This window comes from Eretmochelys imbricata, chromosome 2, assembly GCF_965152235.1.
Source record: "Eretmochelys imbricata isolate rEreImb1 chromosome 2, rEreImb1.hap1, whole genome shotgun sequence".
Classification (NCBI taxonomy): domain Eukaryota; kingdom Metazoa; phylum Chordata; order Testudines; family Cheloniidae; genus Eretmochelys; species Eretmochelys imbricata.
The window spans coordinates 230,889,286-230,916,157 of NC_135573.1; the positions used below are offsets into that span (position 1 = coordinate 230,889,286).

At 39.6% G+C, this 26,872-nt stretch overlaps 1 protein-coding gene across 1 annotated transcript in view; it reads left to right on the forward strand.

The window, feature by feature from the left end:
• MALRD1 (MAM and LDL receptor class A domain containing 1) overlaps positions 1–26,872 on the forward strand; it is a 513,316-nt gene that overhangs the window by 483,205 nt on the left and 3,239 nt on the right. The window contains exon 34 of the mRNA XM_077808757.1: positions 18,958–19,233. Coding sequence (XP_077664883.1) covers positions 18,958–19,233 — 276 coding nt within the window. The remainder of the gene's footprint in view (positions 1–18,957; positions 19,234–26,872) is intronic.

The window sequence follows — 26,872 nt, forward strand, 5'->3', positions numbered from 1 at the left end:
GCATGTTTCTCACCAAAGCACCCAGCACGAAAGAAAAATTGATTGCACAATACCCAAAAGACCTTAGAGAACTAGGAGAGTTCCATGAGAAGCATCACATAAATACAGACCCATTAGTCACCCCATCATACACACCTGCAGAAATATCCCCTTTGCAGTGACAGACAGACTCAGAGATGCATTCAGGCTATTAGAAAAGGGCCATACACAAAGTGAACTGACCCACTCCGTGGATTACCATCTTGGTCTTAATTGAAAAGAAAAATGGCACGATTAGGATGTGTTTGGATCCCAAAGACCTTAATAAGGCTATACTGGGACAGAATTACTCCATCCCCAGCTGTTCAATGCTAACTATCTGGTAAAAGCATATCCACTATTTCAGATGAGAAAGATGGATATTGGTGAGTGTTGTGATAATTGGGCCTACAAATTTACACTGACTTTTTAGAGTTGAACTCACAGTTAGGGTAAGTTCATAAGATGTTACAATAACCTATAACAACAAATGTTGATGGGAAAAGGTACAAAAGGGAGATAGACTGAATTAGTCCAAACAAAAAGTCCAACTGATATAACTCAAGGACTGTGTTAAGATCAAGCCTCATAAACAAGAAGAAGGTGAAATTAGAAATCAGTGACTCAAAACTGGTGTGTCAGAAACCAGGCCTAATTGGTGGACAAAATAATGAGGGGATGGGCTGTTCCACCCACGATTCCCCTGGTGAATCCTTAATGAAAGGCTTTGAGAAGAAAAATTGGGTACTGGAGTGAGCTTCACCATCAGGGCTACACCCCCACCATCTCCTGCACCTCCAGGCCTTCATCATCTTGACCTTGAGAGATTTCCTGATCAGATCCGGCCAGAGAGAGGGACCCAGATGACATCTCCACCTCTACTGGCTCCAGCTGAATCCCAAAGACGACCTGGGATGAAACGGGATTGGACTTTAACAACAACAGCTCCAACCCATCTCAATTAACCTCTTCTCTTTTCCCCAAAAGGACAGTTATTGCCATCTTTGATAACATCTAAGAGACTGTCAAACAACGGGGGGGGGGGCGTTCCTTACAAAAACTCTCTTCAGCCAAAAGAAAAGAGAACAAGAGATGTTATTAAAATGGACACCTTGATTAATACTTTACTTTAACTGTTTTTCGTTCTTTTCTGTATTTAAGACAAGGTTAAAATTATTTAATGGAATGTTTGCCTGGTACTAAGCAGGCTGAACTCTCTGTATACCACATCCTGGACATTGTTTAATATTAAACAGTAACTAAGTTATGTTAACACCTTCAGCCCATATATCCTTTCCAAATTAATTCAACATGTCACATTAGATTAGGAGTCATCTGAACTGTGCACTTTGAATACAGCCGAGGGAAGATACAATTTTCTCCATCCACCTTTTGGAATAAAGTCAGCTAGTGAAGAGTTTCAACAAAAGAATAATGAAATATCTGGAGATATTGCAGGCATCCATATAATAGCAGACAACATGATAATAGCAGAATCAACTCAGGCAGAACATGATCAGATACTGAATAAAGTGTGGCAAGGGCTCATGAAGAGAATATCAAGTTTAACCCAGATAAAATCCAGTTTCTGGTAAAATAAATCAAATACATGAGACACATTCTCTCATCACAAGAAATTAGGCCAGATGACAGTCAGGTTGAACATGAACACCACATGAACATGAACACCACAGCTAACATGAGACCTCCAGGACCACAGGACAAAAAAGCATTACAGAGAAGCCTGGGGGTGATGAGATTCCTTGCACAGTACATGCCAGGTGAAGCACCTTTGACTTGCTTCACTGAGACAATTCCTATGTGAGAACATAACTTGGCAATGATCATGGGAACAAGACAAGGCAATGGAACAGCTAAAGATAGTGCTCTGTAATGTTCTGGTACTCAGTCTCTGTGAGCCCAACAAGCCAGTCACTATTCAAGCAGACACATCCAAAAGTGGTTTAGGAGCTTGTCTATGGCAAGACGAAGGCCCTTTTTCATATGCATCATGAGCGCTGACAAATCAAGAATGAACTACTGGCAATTGTGTTTGCCATAAAGAAATTTCATCAGTACATATATAGAGTACAGGCTGAGGTACACTCTGATCATAAATCATTGGAAGCAATATTCTCCAAACCTTGAAGAAAAGCATCTGCAAGGCTACAGTGCATGCTACTTCAGTTGCAGAAATATGATCTCAAAGACACGAATCCCCTGGTAAAGAAATATCATTTGCAAACATTATCGAGAGTTGCAGTGGAATATACTATGGAAACAGATAATGAAATCGCTGATGAAAAGGTTGTCTATGCAGTTGAGGCAACTTCTACACTCAGCACAGATTTGTTAGACTGAAGGAGGACACACAGAAAGATCCTGTAATGCAAGTTTTACAGGATATTGTACATAAGAGTTGGCCCTGCAGAGGAGACAAATGAATCTCAGACAGCAGCCATATTGTTCTGTGAAAGACTCTCTTTCATTACAACAAGGGTTGTTAATCGCTGGTGACAGGATAATTATTCCTAACAGGACAACACAGAAAATGCTTAACTGCTTAAATGAGTCACATCAAGGCATTCACTGAACAAAAGCAAGAGTGGAGAAGGCAATGTAGTGGCCAGGTCTGACACAAAATATAGAACAACTTATAGAAGGATGGACAAAGTATTTCAGGAATGTAGGCTGAGTAACCAGAAAGAACCATTATCGTCTTGTGAGATTCCTGATCTGCCATGGCTGCAGATATTCCTGATCAGATATTCCTGATCAGCCATCGCTGCAGATATTATTGACTACAGCAGACACACATATCTACTCCTAGTGGACTACTTTTCCATATTTTCAGAAGTTCTGCATCTGCCAGACAAGTAGCATGTTCTATTATTGCTAAACTGAAAGCTGTATTGGCAAGACATGGCATCCCTAAAAAGTTAGTGAGTGACTATATTTCATTTGCAAACAGAGAAATGAGAACTTTATGAGACCCAGGGGAGTGAAACTCGCTCACTGCAGTCCAGGAGACCCGCAATCTAATAGAATGGCTGAGAGAACCATTCAGATGATAAATTACAGTGTTTCAAAAAATGGCTGCATCAGATATTGATCCCTACTTAGCTATTTTGGAACTGAGAAACACACCACTGACAAAAAGAAAAGGAGTACTTGTGGCACCTTAGAGACTAACCGATTTATTTGAGCATAAGCTTTCGTGAGCTACAGCTCACTTCATCGGATGCATACTGTGGAAAGTGTAGAAGATCTTTTTATATACACACAAAGCATGAAAAAATACCTCCTCCCACCCCACTTTCCTGCTGGTTACTCTCCTGTAGCTCACGAAAGCGTATGCTCAAATAAATTGGTTAGTCTCTAGGGTGCCACAAGTACTCCTTTTCTTTTTGTGAATACAGACTAACACGGCTGTTACTCTAACACCACTGACAGGTATAGAATACTGTCCTTCACAGTTGCTGATGGGGAGGATGTTGGAAACAACTCTTCCATCCTCACATGCATTTCTGTAACCCAAAATACCTCAGAAGGCTCACACCAGATTAAAGCAGCTACAGGAAAGACAGAAGAAATACTGTAACCAGACAGCTAAGACACTATCTGTGTTCCATCATTGAGATCCAGTACATGTTGAAACAATACAAAATTGGCAACCAGCAAGGGTAACAGCAACAGGTCCAAAGTCATGGTCATATCACATTGAAACACTACAGGAGAAAAGTACAGACATAACACATGGTACCTAACATCTGACTGTACAATACAAACAATAGCTACACAACAAATATCTCAATGGGAAGAACCACATGAGTAGCAAGCAGAGTATACCAGAAAACCAGCAATCAGAATCGACATCACCATGATCTGACACATAGGTTGTATCAGAAAGAAAATTCACAAGAAGCAGACATCAGGTGCACCTATCAGCACAATACTGTGACTCATATGGCAATTTTATACGGGGACAACAGGCAGAAGTAGACTGAGCTAAAGGTAAAGATTGAGCTGCAACCTGTTAAGTGTTAACGACCTCTGACTCACACAGATGAAGTCAGTTGCAGGGGGGAGGCTGGACTTTTCAGTGTTTTTTTTTTCCTTCTTATCACATTGCATCCCTTTTCCCATCTCAATGTAATACAATATTTAACTTATTGAAGGTCATTTTTCATATTCAGGATCTGAAGAACTGTCCCCTTCCAACAAAAATTCTCTTTGTTCTCTTCCCCCCATTTACACTTTTCACCCCTCCCTAGGGTAACCCTCCAAAGTTCCATATTCCACCTCCCCATTCCATCTTGCCCCTGTCTCAAATGCCCTACCCAATTTGAAAAGTCAATCTCTTTCTCCTTCCCCAGCCAGAAATCCCAATCCCATGTCCCGCATTCAATATCTGCATCTCCCACCCAGTCCCTTAATTCCATTGTACACTCACTATTCTATCTATGATTCCATATTTGTCCCCTTCCTGCCTCCGTGTCTTGTTCCCTGTTCACTCACCCTCAAAATCCAAAGTGTAATATAATCTCTTGCTGAACTTGGGACAGAGAGAGTCACAGCTGGCAATTGTGGCCTCCTGGACAGACAGAAGATGGTACCTGAGTTGTATTGTGATCTGCTGCTGGCACTGCTGCTTTAATCTGGTGTGAGCCTTCTGAGGTATTTTGGGTTACAGAAATGCATGTGAGGCACTGCTGCTGACGGGTGTAGACTGGCAGGACACTCAGATACCCTCTTCTTTCTCCACTGGTCTTGGACCATCTTGAGAAGAGGCCTTTCTTTATGATTCTTGCCAACCTGGGTTGGTGAAGAAACAAGAGTAAACCAGCAGTAGAGCTGCGTAGCTGGTTAGAGAGTCTATACGAGAATGTAGTGATGAGGTCAGGAAGAGAGGAAGGAATCCATCTTTTAGTTTATTCAGGATCTTCCCTAGCAGCAGCACCTCCTTGTGAATGTATTTTCCTAGTGGCCACTTCTTTTACAGTAAATTCTGAAGATTCTACTCTGCAAATGGCACAGGAGCAGTGTTCTAGATAATCTGAGTTTCAGGTGTGATTTGCTTTTTATGCAGAACTCTGCAAAAGGTCCAAAACAGAGAACAAAAAGGCAGTTGACAGATATATAAAGTTCTTGAGTGAAAGATTACACAGTTCTGTGCCAGCTTTTGTTTTGATTTTGCCCTTATTTGTCTTTGTTCAAAGACTACTCAACTGCAAGATAAAGAAGTCTGTCACACCTGAAGTTACACTTTTCTTATATTCACCCTTTTAAAAAGATTGCTTTGCTGCTACAGACTTTTCCTTTCTCTTTCTTTCTCTCTCTCTCTCTCACTGCATTATTACTTCTCCAGCCTCACTTTAATTACTTTAGGTTTCCTGGGGCAACATGTTCTAAATGGAAGCAATCATAATTTAGCTGGTTGGGAGCTCTAAGCAATAAAGCATTTCTAGCAGCTCTAATTCAGTTGAGGTTTTTATTTGTTTTTAAATAGTGAGCCCTCATTAACTAAGAGACTTTCTATGGATCCAAGAATATTTTTGAACATTTGAATAAAATATGATCATGCTCATCCCCAGTTTAGTGCTGAAGAAACTTCCCACTAGTATCCACTGCCCATTGATAGCTGCACTGCCAGCTGCTGATTGCAAAAAAACCTTGCTGTCTTCAAAACTGCCTGGCAAATGAGATGTAAAGAAAAAGGCTTGTCATGGAGGGGATCCAGAATTTTCTCCTGCCACTCAAGCTATGTAGAGATTTCAGATTCCTCTCCACCAGTCGGTGGAGGCAGGATTCATAATGGGAATTACTGGCCCAGGAATTAGGGTCAGTTTTAGGGATGGGAAAATATAGTTAAGGATCAGTCCAAACCTCCTCTTTGAACTTTTAACCGGTACTTAGTGTTATGAAAAAAGTTCATTAACTTTAAAAAATAATAATGTTTCTATACCTAATTTCAAATGAGTCCAGATGATGAAGTCCTAAAATACTGCACAAAAAGCTATTCTCCTTGTAGTTCTAGCCCAGCTGAAAAAAGAAAGGATCAGAAATACTGTTAAAATGCCTTGTTTTACATGATTTCCATGCCAATTCGGGCTCAAAGAGGATCATATCATATACCAAACATTTGTCTGCTAAAGCAAACCGAAATTCTATATTTTTGGTTTTCACCCATCACTGCTTTAATTAGTTATACTTCATTAGTTACAATGCCCTCATACCCAAATGCCTCTGGCATATCCTAACAAAAGCATAACTAATCATTTCATTTCAAAAAGACAATCTGGCTGATAATCAAGCATCTTACAGCCTATTAGCAAATCCTCCAATATCTCGCATCCTTAACACTCCCCATTCAAATCAATACCCAACCAAAAAGGAAATTTTATTTGCCCTGCAAGGAGGGCACAGATGAATTCTGACTGCAGTACCAAGGCTGTTTAAATGAGTTGCTGTGCTCCATTTGCTGCAACAGAAGGGATGGAAATCTCTTTGTAATTGAGGCACCTGAGGGAAGAGGAGGACTCCATCCGGCCCAGCTCTCCAAGTTCCAGTCTGAGGCCCTCAAAACTGGACAGCTAAATGTCCTGTTTTCCCAACACTGTTATTTATTTATATATATTGAGGTAGCATCAAGGAGCTCTAGCTATGGACCAGGACCCTGTTGTGCTAGGTGCTGTACAAACACAACAAAAAGTCCCTAGGAAACTTGCAGTCTGTTCTCTCCTCCCCTTTTCAAAGCCAAAGTACAATAAAGTTCTCAGTTCAGCCAATCTGTAGCCACATTACCTTGGAAGCTTTTCCTTTTCCCAAATAAAATATAGCAAGACTGCTAGTGAACAGTTCTTCTTGTGCTCTTTCTTTCTCAGGCAGGCTAAAATAAAGAGAACCAACAGTCTCAGAACAGTATCCCCTGGCAAACCTGGTGGCTGAACTTTGTGACTTTGTCCTCACCCACAACTATTTCACATTTGGGGACAATTTATACCTTCAAATCAGCAGCACTGCTATGGGTACCAGCATGGCCCCACAGTATGCCAACATTTTTATGGCTGACTTAGAACAACGCTTCCTCAGCTCTCATCCCCTAATGCCCCTACTCTACTTGTGCTTCATTGATGACATCATCATCATCTGGACCCATGGAAAAGAAGCCCTTGAGGAATTCCACCATGATTTCAACAATTTCCATCCAACCATCAACCTCAGCCTGGACCAGTCCACACAAGAGATCCACTTCCTGGACACTACAGTACTAATAAGCGATGGTCACATAAACACCACCCTGTACCGGAAACCTACTGACCACTATACTTACCTACATGCCTCCAGCTTTCATTAGGACCACATCACACGATCCATTGTCTACAGCCAAGCTCTAAGCTACAACCGCATTTGCTCCAATCCCTCAGACAGAGACAAACACCTTCAAGATCTCTATCAAGCATTCTTACAACTACAATATCCACCTGCTGAAGTGAAGAAACAGATTGACAGAGCCAGAAGAATACCCAGAAGTCACCTACACCAGGACAGGCCCAACAAAGAAAGTAACAGAATGCCACTAGCCATCACCTGCAGCCCCCAACTAAAACCTCCCCAACGCATCATCAAGAATCTACAACCTATCCTGAAGGACGATCCCTCACTCTCACAGATCTTGGGAGACAGGCCAGTCCTTGCTTACAGACAGCCCCCCAACCTGAAGCAAATACTCACCAGCAACCACACAACAAAAACACTAACTCAGGAACCTGTCCTTGCAACAAAGCCCATTGCCAACTCTGTCCACATATCTATTCATAGAACCTAATCATAGAACCTAATCACATCAGCCACACTATCAGAGGCTCGTTCACCTGCACATCTACCAATGTGATATATGCCATCATGTGCCAGCAATGCCCCCCTGCCATGTACATTGACCAAACTGGACAATCTCTATGCAAAAGAATAAATGGACACAAATCAGACGTCAAGAATTAGAACATTCAAAAACCAGTCAGAGAACACTTCAACCTCCCTGGTCACTCAATTTCAGACCTAAAAGTCGCAATTCTCCCACAAAAAAACTTCAGAAACAGACTCCAGTGAGAAACTGGAGAATTGGAATTAATTTGCAAACTTAAACTAGGCTCGAATAAAGACTGGGAGTGGATGGGTCATTACACAAAGTAAAAACTATTTCCCCATGCTAATTTTCCCCCTACTGTTACTCACACCTTCTTGTCAACTGTTTGAAATGGGCCATCCTGATTATCACTACAAAAGGTTTTTTTCTCATGCTGATAATAGCCCACCTTAATTGATTAGTCTCATTACAGTTGGTACGGCAACACCCATTGTTCATGTTCTCTGTGTATGTATATCTTCCTACTGTAGTTTCCACTGCATGCGTCTGATGAAGTGGGTTTTAGCTCACGAAAGCTTTCGCCCAAATAAATTTGTTAGTCTCTAAGGTGCCATAAGTACTCCTCATTTTTTATTTTATTTTTTTTTTGCTGATACAGACTAACATGGTTACCACTCTGAAGCTCACAATAGGTTCACATTCAGGTCAGTAGTATTCCTTTGGTCTGTTGCAAGTCTTTCCCCTTGTCCAGTTCCATGGGCTACTTAACCACCTAAAAAGCCCTTAGCACTTGACTTCTAAATGCTTCAAGAAGGTTGCTACGTTGCCCTGCTGCTTAATCGTTTCTCTCAGATTGTGGAATGCCAGGGCTCAGTGACCTAGCCAAACTCCTGTGCTGCTGGGGATGCAGACAGAGCACTGAATTGGGATTCAGGAGATGTGGATTCTATTTCTGGCTTGGCAAGTGGCCTGCTGGGTGATCTTGAGCAAGTCACTTCACCTCCCTGTGTCTCAGTTTCCTGATCTGTAAAACGGTGATAAAGATATTTACCCCTTTTGTAAAGCATTTTCGATATCTACTGATGACAAGCTCTGTATAATAGCTTGATATTATATTCCTGTTACAATACACTAGCTTTGCTGAAAACACTGCAGCAAATGAACTTTATTTAAACCATCTTAGTGATATATGGAGGGAAGAGAGCATTCCAATGTCACCAGCCTTCAGAAGTACTAGTCTCCTGTACATTCAGAATTACACTGTGAGATGGTGAGCGTTTCCAACCCCATCCAACTCAAATATTTCAAAAGCAGATGGTCCCTCAGGTAGATTAGACCTAAATTATGTTTGGCTTTATATACCAAAAGCAAGACCTTGGGGCTCACTCAGTGAGTTATAGGCATCAGTAGTCATTTTAATGCTTTACTGAACAACCGTGACAATTCATAGGTGTGTCAGAAGGCCATAAACAAGGCCAAAAGTTTGACTTTGTGGGCTCTTTCAGAGATCAGTCAAATGTGATACTTGCCCTTGCACAGATGATCTGCTGAAAATGAAGATACATGTGAATGCTAATTTTTGACTGCTGCTTCAGCTTTTTCTGCATTGAGGGGTTCTAAATGATGCTTGGAAATAAGATTTTTTTTAAACTAATTAGTTACAATTTTGATTTATTCAGCTTTAGAAGATTGACCTTTGCCTTGAGATTTTATGATGAGTATTTATATAGCATAACCACAGGTATAAACAGGAGCAGACACATCATGAGAAACTCTGGGCCACTGGAGACCATTAAGAATTAGGACTGTCGATTAATCGCAGTTAAGTCATACAATTAACTCAAAAAAATTAATCGCGATTAAAATAATTAGTCACAATGAATTGCACTTTTAATTGCACTGTTAAACAATAGAAAACAATTAAATTTTATTAAATATTTTGGATGTTTTTCTACATTTTCAAATATATTTATTTCAATTACAACACAGAATACAAAGTGTACAGTGCTCACTATATTATTTTTATTACAAATATTTGCACTCTAAAAATGATAAAGAAATAGTATTTTTCAATTCCCCTCATACAAGTACTGAACTGAAATCTCTTTATCATGCAACTTACAATTGTTGCTTTTTATTATTACATATCTGCACTCAAAAAACCAAAACAATGTAAAGCTTTTGAGCCTACAAGTCCACTCAGTCCTACTTCTTGTTCAACCAATTGCTAAGAGAAACAAGTTTGTTTATATTTATGGGACAAAATGTTGCCCGCTTCTTATTTACAATGTCACCTGAAAGTGAGAACAGGCGATTGCATGGCACTTTTGTAGCCGGCATTGCAAGGTAAGTATGAGCCAGATATGCTAAACATTCGTATGCCCCTTCATGCTTCGGCCACCATTCCAGAGGACATGCTTCCATGTTGATGACACTCATTTAAAAAAAATGATTTAATTATATTTGTGACTGAACTCCTTGTGGGGAGAATTGTATATCTCCTGCTCTGTTTTACCCACATTCTACCATATATTTCATGCTATAGCAATTTCGGATGATGACCCAGCACATGTTGTTCGTTTTAAGAACACTGTCACTTCAGATTTGACAAAATGCAAAGAAGGTACCAATGTGAGATTTCTAAAGATAGCTACAGCACCAGACCCTAGGTTTAAGAATCTGAAGTGCCTTCAAAAATCTGAGAGGGATGAGGTGTGTAGCATGCTTTTAAACATCTTAAAAGAGCAACACTCTGATGCAGAAACTACAGAACTGAACCACCAAAAAAAGAAAATCAACTTTCTGCTGGTGGCATCTGACTCAGATGATGAAAATGAATATGCATTGGTCAGCACTGCTTTGGATTGTTATCAAGCAGAACCCGTCATCGTCATGGACACGTGTCCTCTGGAATGGTGGTTGAAGCATGAAGGGGCATGTGAATCTTTAACGCATCTGGCACATAAATACCTTGCAATACTGGCTACAATAGTGCCTGCAAAAGCCTGTTCTCACTTTTAGATGATACTGTAAACAAGAAGCGCGCAGCATTATCTCCTGCAAATATAAACAAACTTGTTTGTCTGAGTGATTGGCGGAATAAGAAGTAGGACTGCGTGCATTTGTAGGCTCTAAAGTTTTACATTGTTTTATTTTTGAGTGCTATTATTTTTTTGTACATAATTCTACATTTCTAAGTTCAACTTTCATGACAAAGAGATTGCACTATGTTATTTGTATTAGGTGAATTTAAAAATACTATTTCTTCTTCAGAGGCATCTTCTGTTTTTTACTATGCAAATATTTGTAATAAAAATAATAATATAAAGTAAGCACTGTACACTTTGTATTCTGTGTGGTAATTGAAATCAATATATTTGAAAATGTAGAAAACATCCAAAAATATTTAAATAAATCGTATTCTATTATTGTATTTTTTTAATCGCCTGCCAGCCCTATTAAGAATCTATCATCTACTTTGCTCCATTCAGTTATAAATGTTAGGAGTTTCTCAGCCTTGTAGTGTTTATATAAAACTGGCTAACTAAACAATGAACATTTTTCAGAAAATTTGAAAACGGTTACATTTTTTAAGAAAAGGACTCCAGTAGATTTCCCTTTTCTATTCTCTTACACACCTTTTTTCTTTATCTTTCTGTACCTTTCCATTTCACTCTTTTTAGTCTGTTTTCTCTCACAGTAGGCTTTTCAGTAGTGTTTAATGCTGTTTTTAATTTTATTTCATGACGTCTTGTACTTCATTGTTTTTCTTTTTATTCTTTTTCGATTATTTTCTACTTCTGAATTTCTCAATTTGTCCCTTCTCCCAACCCCACCCCTTCTCTCTATATTTCAAACAGATTAAAATCAAATGTATCAGTTTATCAACAGAATAGTTAGAACAAAGGTGGCAGTCGCATACACTTCCTCACACTGCGCCAACATGCATCTGGCCTTACCTGGTAAAGACTGTCATGTTAACTGATCTATCTAGCTGATCATCTTTCCCAAACTCCCTAGCTCTGCCAAGAAGAACTGTGGGGTGCGGAGGAAGACGGGGAAGGGACACTTCAGTAATAAAATAGCATTAGCAATTTTTCAGAAAAATTGCCTCCTTTTTAAGAATGGTCTATGGTCAGTGTAGTCAACAGTTAGACTTGTTTGCTGATTTCTAAAATGTAGCTAGGTTTATTTTCAATGACAAGGAAAAGCAGTCTGGTGCTTCCTGACTTAGAATCTGAAATGTTTAAGAGGTGTATTTAAATCTTGATGTTTTGTACTAGCCTGCTGGCTAGCATAAAGGAGCAACTTTCCCCACATCATACTGGGAGATGTCACCCATGTGCCTGGCAAACAATTTCAGTTGACCTCCGTGAGAGTTCCACATGCACACAGGTTGCAGTAGCAGGCCTGAGATCAGAGTAGACCCCTACCTTATGCCTAGCACAGCTAGGTGGTGCACGGAGGATTTTGGACTGTTATTGGAATTTCATTGTACCATGTTCACCTAAAGTGGTTGCTAAATACATTTTTAAAATCTTCCTTTAAATTTCAATATTCATTGTATGTATTATAGGTATGAATGGCAGTGTACAATACAAAACAGATTATACAGCACAGATCCATGTAATTATTTAGTATTATGCAAAAGGTGTAAATTGTCATAGCTTCATAGACTTTGATGGAGCTATGACAATTTATACCAGTTGAAGATCTGGCGCAATGTTCTTTGGGGCAGGACTTATTTGTACAGTTCCAAATGCACTTCAGTGCTCATTAAAACAGAGTATTGATGATTGATTTTACATCTTGTAAAATTGTTTTTGGTTGGCTTGTTTTTCCCTCCATGTCCTTATACTGAATGCATTCCTCAATATCTTCCAGACCTGGCTCTGAATGACTATCCAGTCTGAACTGAAGAAGTTCAAGTTTTCTCATGATATATTGTCTGGAATACATGATTTTGTACAGCATTATCTCCCCCTGCCCTCCTTAACTCCTACCCCTTTTTGGATGGGTGGATGAACTGTATATAATATAGTACATTGCTGTAGCAAATAATACTGCCCTAAGTACAAGTCACTATCCTTCAGTGACTGGGGAAGTATTTTTTTCAACAATTAGTCAGCACTTAAGTAAATGGACGAACATGGGCTCTTGAAAGGTTGTATGTTTGGTTTCCAGGTGTTGCAATAAAAGTTATTCTCTCAAGAAAGTACATGAGTTAAACTTCATGGCCCTTCATCTGAGGGCAAAAATAAACCACTATTCATTACTGAAAGAAACTGCTTAGCATTACTTATTGTATGTGGGCATTGTTAGAAAAACACTAGCATGCACCACATGTCAAAAGCAGAAGTAAGCAGTTATAAAAACAACTAGATTCAGATGTACTAAGCCAATGGGTCAGTTTTACTTCTATGCTCGAGACCTCTGGTTTTGACAAACATGCAAAATTTATATTTAGCTTGATGTTATCATAGCTGTGCTTTCCCGCTATTCTCTCAGCTTTTGCAAAGTCTCCTTTTTAATACTGCATAATTTATATATGGAGTTGATATCCATGTGATAAATTGCATGATACATTTATTTATCATGTTCCTTTGAACACCTCGTCTGACCCCAGCTCATCCTAATCCATCCACTACTTTCAAGATTTATTCTAAATTTCAAACAAATGCAATTTTAAAAAATTGACCTGCCGCACAAGTATTTCCTTTTTCTCTCTCAAATGTGGAATTTCCCCCCCAAAATTACTCCTTCCTGAGGCCCAGGAAAAATTAGAGTTCAGCCTTGGAGTGGGAATAGCTTTTCCACATTTGGAGGAAGAAGAAAGACACATCTCACCTTCTTATATACGGTGTGTGTGTATGTAATATATACAATGTTTGTGTGCGTATTTACATGTACACACACACACATATCTATACACACAATATGTATATAATGCCCATGTGTTTGTAATAGGTATGTGTCACTTCTAAAGCTGTCACAGGAATAGGCTACTATGCAACTCACTAAAACAGGATATTTATTATGAAGGAAGCTCTCAAAGTCTGATGTTCAACTAGCTTGCTATCAGCAATATTAGTGCATTTTACATTTCGAAACCTCACTGCATCCCTAATATTTTAGTTTTTCTCCCCAATATTAAGAAAACAATTTAAATATTCCCACTATTAAGGATGAAATATGTCAGTAGCAGATACTACTGTGATGTAGGTGTAAATACCAAAATAGATAGTAGCTTTGAATGCAAAGAATTAATGTTGCGTTAATGACAATGTTGAATGGGATTTCATTCCAATTTAGCATTAGTTACTAGACACAGGAGACTTACCCAGTCCTAATCAAGGAGTTTGAATCCTTTGTAATTAGGTACAAATGAATGTTTGATAAATTCTCAATATTCTTAGCACAAACATTTCATTTGTTCTGTATATAAACATTTATAACCTACTTTCTGTGTTAGGGCCAAGTTACCCTCTGGGGGACACATTGTGGAGCCCCATGGACTTCAGTGATGTTTTATCAGCTGTCATTTGGAGCAGAATTTCACCTAGTGTATTTAAAGTTATAGAAAATGTGGAATAGTTAACGTAAAAGGGGAGGTAACAAGACAGCATAGTAGTATGAAAGTCAGGTCTGCACAAGTTTTACTTCTGTGTCTTAAAGACCATGAGCCATATTTGATTTGGCATAAATTTAGGAAATTCCACTGACATCAGAGGTGTTGCTTTGGATTTACAGGGGGGGAGTCAGGAAAGCAGAAATGTTAAGCCACAATTCAACAAAGCATTTATACATATGTGTGAATGCTTTACTGAAGCAGGATGATATTGTTCATATTCTTAAGCCCTTTCCTGAATCAGGACCATATGTTTGAATTTATCAGCATTTTATGAGCCAGAAGTATATATAAAACTAGACATAGGGTTCAAAATGGAACCACAAATTCAAATACCTCTGAGCGTGAAGGTGGGGGAGGTTAGAAACCTGGATCCGATTCAGTAACATTACCTGATCTGTAACAATGACAGTTACAAAAGTTTGCATCAGTAGAGAGTGAGACATATTCAGCCATTGACTTCACTAACGTTGTTTTGGCATAAGAAAGGGCATAATTTGTGTCCTCTGGACTAAATCCTCATCCTGGGCCCAATTCTGCCACAGTTACATAAATTGAGTAGTTCCATTAACAATGATCTAGCCCAAATTCAGAACGAAAAGGAAAAAAATTGAAAAGGTTAAAATATGTTAAACTCTATGAATATTTTAAAGAAATTACAGGTCAGAAGGGACCATTAAATCATCTCGTCTGAGCTCTTAAATTATTTAGTATGTGATGTAAATAAATTCCTAAAATCAATCAGCCAAATATAACTATTATTTAGGAGCCTTTTGAAGATATATAAAGTGAAAACAATAGATTTGTGAAGCAAAAAACATGTTATAACATATAATAAAACATTACATAAAAATTTGAGTACCTCATTTCTTCTATTTAATAATTATATATGGATCCAATACTGCTTTTAAAATTAAAACAGCTAAAAATAGTGAATATGATCTTTGCAACAAAGATATTGTGGTAAAGAGAAGAATGAAATTCTTAAACTAGTTATCTGTCAGAATAAAAACAAAGACTTTTAGTCATGGCTAGAGACAGTATTTAAAATGAGATGCTTGAAACAGCAGTGATTGGAATGTACATGTGACATTGCACAGATCTTGAAAACTTTCTTTAAAAAGTTAATTCATCATTCTAATCTTGGGTAGGAGGATTACGTTGACATTCTGACATAAACCAGTAGTTTATAATTTTTACTGTGTCAAAACAATTGATGAAGACTATTTTTAAGTATGCCTTATGGCCAGAGTATGAAGGATAGCACATCCAGCATCACAGCACCACCATTCTCAGGACACTGGGGGCCTGGAATATGCCTGGAGTATGAAGGCCATTTTCTGTCCTGGACCCACATCATCATCAGAGATTTCTCAAATCTCAGTGTCTAGAGTCAAATGTCAGTGTCTAGAGTAGTAAAGTCAAGGCAGGGGATGGGAGCTCTGTTTCCCTATAATATTACTGGAAGTCACTAGATGGGGCTATTACAAAAATATGATAAATTCTGTTTATTTGAATGGTAAAGCAGTTAGATCTTGAAAGAAGTGCTTATTGTCAATTGTGGAGCGCTTCTTTTAGATGCCAATCGTACATCGATAAAGACTTTCTACTGTCATAGGTCCTGATCCTGTAATGTGTCGCACACAAGTTGGCAGTGATTGCTGCATGGAAGACAAAGGAAAATATAAAAGAGTATAGCCTCATTTGTACATTCCCATACAAGGTGCCCTGCTTCACTGCAGCAATAGCACACGATTTCACGTCGTCTCTCTGACGGAATCATTTCTTCAGTGCAGCTGCTGTCCACAGGGTCTACCCGCATGAGCAAACAAAAACTTGCATGGGTGTCCCCACATTACACTCCTGTTGGCTAAGTCTCATCATTCATGAATGTAACATCATTCACATGATTTAATAAAACAAGCTGGCACCACAGGTGAATTTCCAGATTTAGGCCTGCTTCTTCTCTTGTTGAAGTCAATGGCAAAACTCCCATTGGCTTTAATGGGAAAACTGTTTGTCTGACATGTAGTGTCTTTAACGCTGTTCGTGGTAATGTAAATCATTGGGCTTACTAGTATGCTGCACATTCATCTAGATATAAAGAGAATTGAGCATACAGGGCCAGATTCTCCAGCCTGATCTTATCTGTACCTTTTGCACTCATACAGTACAAAGGCTCTGGAAATCAGACACATCTTTCCAATGGGGGGATCTTTGTTATACTGAACACAGAATCTGCATAATCAGGCCCTTTTAACACCCTCTCCAGGAATCCTGGTGTATGGAATATGTGGGAGCAGACATAGGGCATGACCAGAATGCAACTGACACTACCATTTGGCAGAGTTTAGTGCAAACTCCAGGTTTCTGTAAATTCCACCAGAGCCCTGGCTGGAACAGAACACACTAGAAAATCAGGGAGCCATAAAAAGTTCCATGTTGGCTCCTTCCCTCTCTGTTCTACAGAACAAAAACTCAGTACAACAAAGAGTCCGGACCAGAATTTGCAAGAAATTATTCATCCACAGAATTTAGCCTGTAGCCCGTCTTTCTCTTTGCAGAGTATTCACAAGATGATTGCAATTTCTTCAAATCTGAAAGAACATAGTGATTTTTTTCCAAATTTGTCTATTCAATCACTGTTTAGTTGTGATCGGCCAGATAAGTTGCACGTTATTACAGTAGCACCTCAGAGTTATGAACACCTTGGGAATGGAGGTTGTTCATAATGCTGAAATGTTTGTAACTCTGAACAAAATGTTATGATTGTTCTTTCAAACATTTACAACTTAACATTGGCTTAATGCAGCTTTGAAACTTTACTATGCAGAAGAAAAATGTTGCTTTCCCTTTATTTTTAGTATTTATTTAGACTGTATTTGCTTTCTTTTTTTTTTTTTTTTTTGGTTTCTGCTGCTGCCTCATTGCATACTTCTGGTTTCAAATGAGGTGTGTGGTTGACTGGTCAGTTTTTAACTTTCATGTTCATAACTCTGAGGTTCTACTGCACTTCTGTTTCATGATGGATGAGCACACCAGCACTTCCAGCACAAACACTCACATGTGTAGATTTAAAATGTCCATGAGTATTTGTGTCAGTAAAACTCTGTTGCACTAGTATATCTGCACACACACACAAAAAGGAGCCCAAGCAATGCTGAAGTAAATTCATTTGAGTATTATTCACAGAAAATAGTTTCCAGTATTTTTCAGCTCTAGAAACAAATGTTATGTGTTGGGTTAAGCCTCAATGAAACTGTGGTTTAAGAGCTACTTTTCATTATTGATAAACATATTAAATAGTTCAGCTCCTTTTTGGAACCAGATAGTTGAAACAATAACAGCCTCCACCCAAAACATGGGCACATGCAAGACACATGTGGGTGGTGGTGTTTTACTGGGTATTGTTTGGTGGAGGTGTGTGTGTATCTGTCTGTATAAGAAAAGCAGGAGAAACAGCAGAAAAGCAAGGAAACAGCTAGAACAAGCACTGGTAATGTGACGCTGAGAAAAGCTTAAAGAGAGAGCTTTTAGGCTAAGTGCTGGCTCAAAAGAGGCCTGGAACTGTCCAAAGAAACGGTCTCCTGCTGTTTGATTCATGCTGTGTTCAGGGAAACAAGATTTTGTACATTCTTGATAAATAAACAGGATTGCATCAGAGAAACACCTGACTCCAGTATCAAATTCTCCTCTTGACCAAAACAAGCCATTAGACCCCAACTTTTGACTAACTGCTGGCATCACAAAACAGTAACATAACTGTACAGTTTTTGCTTGTGCTGCTGGTGAATTGTACCCTGAAAACCCATTATACAGTCCTTCCTTTGAGTTAATTCCCTCATTTAATGAAGCTATGCTTCAGAATCAAAGCAATACATTGATATAACAAAATAGTTTTCTTTGAAGCTACCCTATGAAAATTTTCCCCTTGCTATTTTGTTGATGTCTAAGGGTAAACCCTGGAGTACATAAAAGCTTTCTGTGTGAAATGTTCTTGTTGATCTAGAGGCTTATATAATCCTTCTTTGTTATTGTTTTAATCCATTAAGTCCATTGAAAGAGGAGCACTATAAGTTGATGGCTGCCAAAAATATTTACAAACCTTTTTCTAATACAGGGTGAAAGATAACTTTTAGCAACCCTTCTGTATTAAGCCTCCTGCACAAACAAGGTACAAACAAAAGAATCAAAATAAATGGTGCATTTAGGCTCTACAAGAAAAATGCTGCAACAAAATAAACAGGGAGGTGATACACAGACTTTTCAATAGTGAATACTATACTAAGGGTGGAATGTGTTTATAAATAATTTTTAATCATATTAGAAGAGTTGAATCTGCAAAATGAATTGCCTTCCCAGTAATCCCTAGAAGTCAGGATATATTCTAACTTCAAGACTGATGTGATAAATATTCCTTTTTGGTCTTATTTCACCTGTCTAGGAACAGCCAAACCCCAACCTCCAACGTGCAACACTGATCGGTTCACTTGTGTGTATGTACAGCAGTGTGTACCTCTTGCTGTAAAATGTAATGGGGTAGAGGATTGTACCGATGGAACTGATGAAATGAATTGTCCTACTGAGATTCCTACCACTGCTTCTCCATGGCTTTGCAAGGAAACAGAGTTCCTGTGTGCAAATAAAGGTTGTATCCCGTCACTCTTGAGATGTGACGGCATGCCTGACTGCCAGTTTAATGAAGATGAAACTGACTGTCGTAAGTTAGATTTAGTGATGTAGTTATATCCATGCTAACTTATTTTCATAAAATGACAAAGTATAATAGAGCTGTACTAAACAAATCCAAATCCAGTGAATTTAGTATGATTTCACAGCCAAGAACATATTTTTTTTTGTATCTGCATATCATATAGGATCATTTATGGTATGATCATCAGTGGTTAACTCCTTGTTCAAACCTCCCACCACTGATCAAAGGTAAGTAATGAAGCAGAGTTGGGGAACAAATGCCCAATCCATTTCTTGAGCAGAATACAGGAAAACTCTATAAGAACAATTGCATGTGACATAAAAGGGGAGAGACCTGTGGAAAGGGAGCATTCCAGACCTACTCCTCCTCCTCATTCCCCACACTGCTGTCCCCAGGGTCAGGTCCATGGAGAATGGATATCATGGGTCCAGTGAAGGACTAGTGGGGTGGAGCAGGGACCCATATGTTTCATTCCTCACTCCCACCGTATCTTCCGTTTCTTTCTCTGTAAGAGCCATATCCCTTTGGCAGCTAGGTGGTATTTGTTCTGGAGATCCTGGGTGATGCCTGCTAACTCTGTTTGAGGAGGGATGTTGCTCCTATCTCGTGTTACATGCAGTACATCTAGTGTTTCAAAGGCAGGGACAGTATTGGAGTCTATGTCCTCCACTGTAGCTGCCTCAAGGTGTGCAAGGAAATACCCAACAGGAAATGTGATGGTAGAACAGGGAGAGGGAGAGCACCCTTTCCAGAGGGATGATCTATAGAGAAGAAAAGACTGGGAGGGTGCAGTGGGACATGGCATGGAAGAGATACTGTAGAGAGCAAACTGAGAGAAGATAGAAAACTTCTGTGCAAGTAATCGAAGGAAGTGGCAGCTAGGAAGCATCTACAGCCAGTGGTTGGTACTGTTACAGTACAGTAACTCCTCACTTAAAGTCGTCCCGGTTAACGTTGTTTCCTTGTTACGTTGCTGATCATTTAGGGAACATGCTCATTTAAAGTTGTGCAATGCTCCTTTATAATGTTGTTTGGCAGCCGCCTGCTTTGTCCACTGCTTGCAGAAAGAGCAGCCTGTTGCAGCCAGCTGGTGGGGGCTTGGAACTAGGGTGGACTGGCAGCCCCCCTATCAGCTCCCTGCTCCCCTAAATTCCCTGTGCAGTAGCCACCCAGCAGGCTGTCAATTTCTGGGCAGTTCAGCTGTCCCTCCCCCCACTGCCACCTGCTGCTCCTGCCCTCTATCTTGGAGCTGCTCCCAGGAGCCTCCTGCTTGCTGTGCAAGGGGGGGAGGGGAGAGGGGTGCTTATGTCAGGGTGTCCCCCTCAGCTGCTGTCTCAACTTGCTGATCTACTTAAAAAGGCAGTGTACTTAAAGAGGGGTCAGCGTACTTAAAGTACCAATGCACATCTCACACACCACACACACACACACAGTGTGTGTCTCTTTCTCTCTCTGCCATTCTGTCTCCTGTCCCTACATTCTTGCTGCCTTGTAGAGTATGAGGCCACATTAACAACAATGTGTTAACCCTTGAGGGCTCAGCTGAGTGCTAGTTCATCATTTAGCAGTAATGCATTCCGTGGGAAATATCCCACCCTTTTCCATCCTCTGACTTCACCACCTCAACCAAGCTTCATAATTATCATTGCTGTGTACAGTATTACATTGTTTAAAACTTATACTGTGTGTGTGTGTATATATATATATATAGTGACAAAGTTCCTCCTCTGCCTTGGTGAGTCCTGCGCTTATTGGTAGATTTTGCTTGCCTCAAAGATTCACAGCAGCCCTCAGTTTGGCCACTTTCATGGCTCAAATATGCTGTTCACTCAGATAACCTCATCACTGGCCAGCATGGGGAAAAAAGAGTAAGAAAAATCCCCGCAGTTTCTGCTGATCCACCGTGTGGGTCGGGGACCAACTCAGAGACCTTCACCTCTGGTGGAAGCTCCTGTGTTGGGTCAGGAGTTGGGAGGTTTGGGAGGAACCCAGGCCCGCCCTCTACCCCGGGTTCCAGCCCAGGGCTCTGTGGACTGCAGCTGTCTAGAATGCCTTCTGGAACAGCTGTGCGACAGCTACATCTCCCTGGGTTACTTCCCCATGGCCTCCTCCCAACACCTTCTTTGTCCTCACCACAGGACCTTCCTCCTGATGTCTGTTAACGCTTGTACTCCTCAGTCCTCCAGTAGCACATCCTCTCACTCCCAGCTCCTTACGTGCACACCTCACTAACTGGAGTGACAGCCTTTTTAAACCAGGTGTTCTGATTAGCCTCAATTAATTCGAGCAGCTTCCCAATTGGCTACAGGTGTCCTAATTAGCCTGCCTGCCTTAATTAGTTCTAGAACATTCCTGAGTGTTCTGGAATAGTCCCTGTTATCTTACCCAGGGAAAAGGGACCTGCTTAACCTGGAACTAATGTATCTACCTTCGACCACTCTCTTGTAGCCATCTGGCCTGACACTGTCGCAATATATATATAAAATATAGTCTTTTGTCTCTTGAAAAAAATTTCCCTGGAACGTAACCCCCCCATTGCATTCATGAGGAAATTAACATCATTTTGCTTAAAGTAGCATTTTCCAGGAACATAACTACAACATTAAGCAAGGAGTTACTGAGTGAATTAAACTGCGTGGCTGAAACAGAGCATCCTAGGAGGCTGCCATTTTGCAAGGTCCAACAAGGTGGAGGAGATCTTCCCTAAATCTAAAATACTGCTGATGGGTCTGGTGCTAAACAAAGAGCAATGATGAATGGGTTTCCAGAACTGGATAGCTATTCTGAGGGAGTTCTGAGTCAACATGGATAGTGCACATATTGGAAATGGACGACGCAGAGATTTTATTTAATATGTTAAGGCATATAAAAGGATTTTATTTTATTAATCAAGCAGGGAGGGAGTGCAGCCCATAATACTGTACTGCCCCACAGAGTAACCATGGTGACAAATGTTTTTCAATGACTGTATGGTACTTCTGTTAATATACATAACTGGAAGCATTTCTGGTTTTGTTCTTAGATGACTCAGCTGCATTGCTTTGTGATTCTGCCAGTTCAGTGTTCCAGGGAACACTCTTGACCTCATTAGAGTTTCAAAAGCAACTCTGGTGCTATAGTAGCAGCAACCTTTGTCCGAGGGGAGGATGAAAGCATGAGGGACCTGGAACTCCAACTCCCAGGGGGCACTACAGCAGCTCAGGCTGACACAGAGATTAATGCTGCCCAACCCAAAATGTTTCATTCCAGGTTGATAAGCTGAAACCAAATGTTTCATTTCAGAATGAAAACACATATTGCAATATCAGATTTTCCTGCTGGATGGAAATTTGATTTTTCAGTCGTCTCTGTTGATACATGTTGTCCATGCAGACAATCACATACTGTATCTAACACAATCAATGCAAGAGGTGTTCAGCGGTTGATTTTACAAACTATGTGGAAGAACTTTCCTATGAATCTGAGCTGAAAATTGAGCTCTGTGTTTTTGTAGAAAATTCTGAAATTGAATCAATGAAAGCACAAGCTCCAGGATGTTTCTGTCTTTAGACCATTACCTACTTCAAGGGATCCAAGGTCTGGCTGTGTCAAAAGTCCCCGTTTTCAATACTCAGCCACCTCTTTCTGCCCTAGGCTAGTCCCCTATATTCTCTAGATTATCTCATTATGTCCTAAGGCTAAGATCCTAACTCCAGTCCACCAGGCCAGTTGTGTGGTCCAGGGATCACATGTCTCCCACTACTAGTTCCAATGCTCTTGAAATATTACTTCTGTATCTTTCAATCTTAAAGCTACACCTTGGGAGGGAGGCAAAGTAATTCCTGGCATATTCAAAGAACAAACAGCTTGATGCTGAGATCTTAAACCCAGGAATTTTGGGTGGATTGGAAACTTATTCAAACCTACTATGACATCCCTACTCCAAAAGTTTGATAGTTTTATGCCTACAGTATGGTAGCTGACAATATAACACTGCCATGACAGTTGACATTCCCTCTCTCAAGATCACAATTGAGGTTGGTGATGCTTTGGAACTGAACTGCAGGGTGGTTACTATTGTGCAGACTTTTCTCTCTTTGCTGTTGGTATGCTTTGAGGGCTTTGCAGCATTCTTCTTCTCTTGCTGTCTACTTTTGGCATGTCAGATAGCATGAACATTTGTCAGCAGAGGAAAATCAGGAGGGGGAAAAAGAAACACCTATCTTACAAACTCAGTTTACTTTATTGGAATTTTTGCATGTTCTGTAAAAAAACTGAGTGTTGTGCTAGTAATCACACTCTGTATGTAATGTAATAACACAGGTCAGATGATGTTTTCTTAGAAGATCTTTGTGATTTTTCTGAATTTGAATTTGTTTTCCTCAGCATAAATGAACATAGCAGAGTGCAGTTAAGCTTTGATGACTACCAGAGTCATTCTTTAGGTTAGATCATTTTTAACAAAATAGTAAACATTTTTTCTGCTCCCCTCACTGTCCATTTAATTCTCTTTTATCAGCTCCTTCCAAAGAGCAACCATAGTTCTGTCCTTTTAAATGAAATTTCTTTGCTACTCTTTTTGAAAGGCTTCACCCAAAGCATTGAAGTCAATGGAAAGACTCCCATCAACTTCAGTAGGCTTTGGATCAGGCCCTATTCTCCTCTCATTTCACGTGTACTATTTCCCTTCACAATTTCATTTACCTGGATGAACAGAAAGCCACAAAATGTTCATCCTGTTTCAGTCCCAGATTGTATCAAGTGACAGCATCATCTCCCAGGATGAAGACAGGTTGGCAAAATGTGTTCTTTAGAGATAAAGTATAAATCCTGAAAGAGGCCACAGCAAAGAGAAACAAACACAAATGCATTAGTCACATCTCTACTACAACCACCGTCACCACCACAAAAATGTTGCCATGTATGATTTAAAGATTTATGTAGAAAGAAATTTCCTGCATCGGTCACTGAACAGTTTGCTTGTGCAGTGTCATGTTAATGTTGTATTATATCTGTTAACGTGGTGGATTTTATTTCTTGCTGCTCTTTACAACAGAAGCTTCAAGTTATGCTGCCTTTATAAATGCTCTGCTTAGCTAGCCCTTCTGTCATTCCTAATGTTAGGAAAGGGCTCTTTATCTCACCAGCTTTTTTTTTTTTTTTTTTTTTTGTAAATTGCATGATCTAAAATGGAAAGGGTATAAAATAAACATAAAGACCCAAGGGGTGTATGCATTACTTTCCACATGCCTCCCAGTAGAATCTGACTTAACTGGTAACAGCAATGAATAAGAAATGATTTCTCATTTCGCTACAGTGCAATAAAATGGATCTGTGGTGTGCACCTATGAACTTCCAAAGACATGACAAATGTTAAAATCATACATTTTCAAAAAGTTTCTTTCTTTCTTTTCTTTTTACACACTTAATTTGCACTTACGGAATGAATTATGGATGCAAACCTGAGTATTTGTACCCATTTGCTCCCATTTTAATCCCTGCATTTGGCATCCGCATCCTTAAAACACATGGTGGTCTCTCATGACATTTAATTATAACTCTGCTGGAGTCCATCGTAGCTGTGTGAATGACCGAGTGTATTGACTGAATCCAAAGCATTAATGTAATATTAAAGTAGAAATATCAATGTTAAAAAGTCAGAAAATTCTAAAAGTTAGTTACTGCTGCATTGATAGCTCAGCCATATTCCCTTTCTTAACACCCACTGTAGTGGTGCAATGCAGTCATGAAGGAGATCCAACCTCTGGAAGGGGAATGTTAGGGTGGTGCAGAGCCACTCAAGCAACTTCTTCACTGCCCTCCCCAGTACAGGGGTAGGGGGTGGAGAAGTGGTAAACTGGGGAGAAAAGGGCATGTTCAGGGCATCTCCATCCCCAATAATCGCCAGCTACTTAAACAGTCCTTGGGACTAATGACAGCCAGCACAAAGCAGAGAAGCAGCCAGAGATTTCTCTATTTTACCCTATGGTATCAGTCTAGCGGAGAGCCAGTCCCAAGACTGGGGAAAGTAGAAGTGGCTCTATGCCACATTTGTCTCCGCAACACAAGCTGAGCTGAGCACAACTTAAATGTAGCCCAGGTACAGAATTCCTATGTTTATCATGGTGTACATTAAACAACATAAGCAATATTACATGTATCCTTACAAGGAGCTTCTTTAAAATAGGTGGGTAAGAAAAATCATACAAAAGGTCTAAGAGATATAAGTGAAATTGCTGAGGTTAAAGACTTGAGTTTTTAAATATCAAATTCTCAGGGCTGTATGCAATTTCACCCCTGATTTTGGATGCATTTATTGCTTACTGCAGTTATATGCACAAACTTGTATTTGTGTGCAAATGACACAAGCTACAAGTATTTTCCACTGAATGGATCGATGAAGTGAGCTGTAGCTCACGAAAGCTTATGCTCAGATAAATTTGTTAGTCTCTAAGGTGCCACAAGTACTCCTTTTCTTTTTGCGAATACAGACTAACACGGCTGCTACTCTGAAACCTGATCCCTATGATGTATGCAAAAGGAGGAAAACTAGCCAATAGTTCCTAAAGTGACTAGTAATTTCAGATATATTTATAGTCCTTGGTAAATTGGCAGTATGTAAGATTTATGGGTCTGATCCTGTGAACCTTTAGTCCTAGGAGTCTACTTGTCATCTGAGAGAATGCCTTCATTAGCAAGAGTTGGCAGGATCTGATGTAATATTCGTATTGCAAGGTTGAAGTGCAGTATTTTATATTCAGCGTTTTCTTTTGGCTCGGTGTAATCCAGTCATTTAGAGTACTTAAAATATTCCTAAATTCTCTCATGCTTGTTATAAATCTAAAATCTGGGCCAAATTCTGCTCAGTTACACTGGTGATATGTCTAACTCAAGTGAAAACAGAGTGTTACGCCTGGTTTACGCAAGCATAATGGAGAGAAGAATTTAGCTCACAGTGCCTTAAACCAAGATGTTCAGAAATAATGGCTCAGGGACAGTACCACAGAACATTTCATTAGCTGGAATATTTCTCAAAGTGACAAAATGCTGTTAGATTCTTGGACAGAATGCAGAACCACTGGGTATATCTTATAGAATCAGTGATGCCATAATGAATTACCTGGAGGCTTATGTGATTCTGTCAAGATTTCCCCTCTGTAATTCCTTTAGATGAGTTTAGAGAATATAACTGAATGCTACAACATGACAAATGTCTGTAGGTTTAGATTTTTAATGTAGCCTTACTCCCCTTTTGTTACGTCCATATATAGTGTTTAGCTTCTAGAAACAAAATGGGATACATTTACAGAAATTTTCTGTTCTATGTTTAAGAATTAATTCAGTTATCTTTATAACTGAGTTATCTAGGCAGGTTGATTATCTTTTCTGATGTCTGATTGTGGATTTTCATTAAGCATTGCACCTTATTCTACCAACAACATATCAAATATAAACACCCCCTCCCAGGATTTGAACATGGTAAAAGCTTGATTCGGCAACCTAAGCTGTCTTTTTTAATGTCTAAGTTGTACACCTCTGAAATGGAAGTTTATAATGGAAATGCCGATCCAGATTTATGTACTCTGACACAAATAAGCTGCTATAGTTTTCCAGTAGTGTTTTATCAATGAATAAAGGAAATGTGTCTGACCGTGTCATCTTGTTA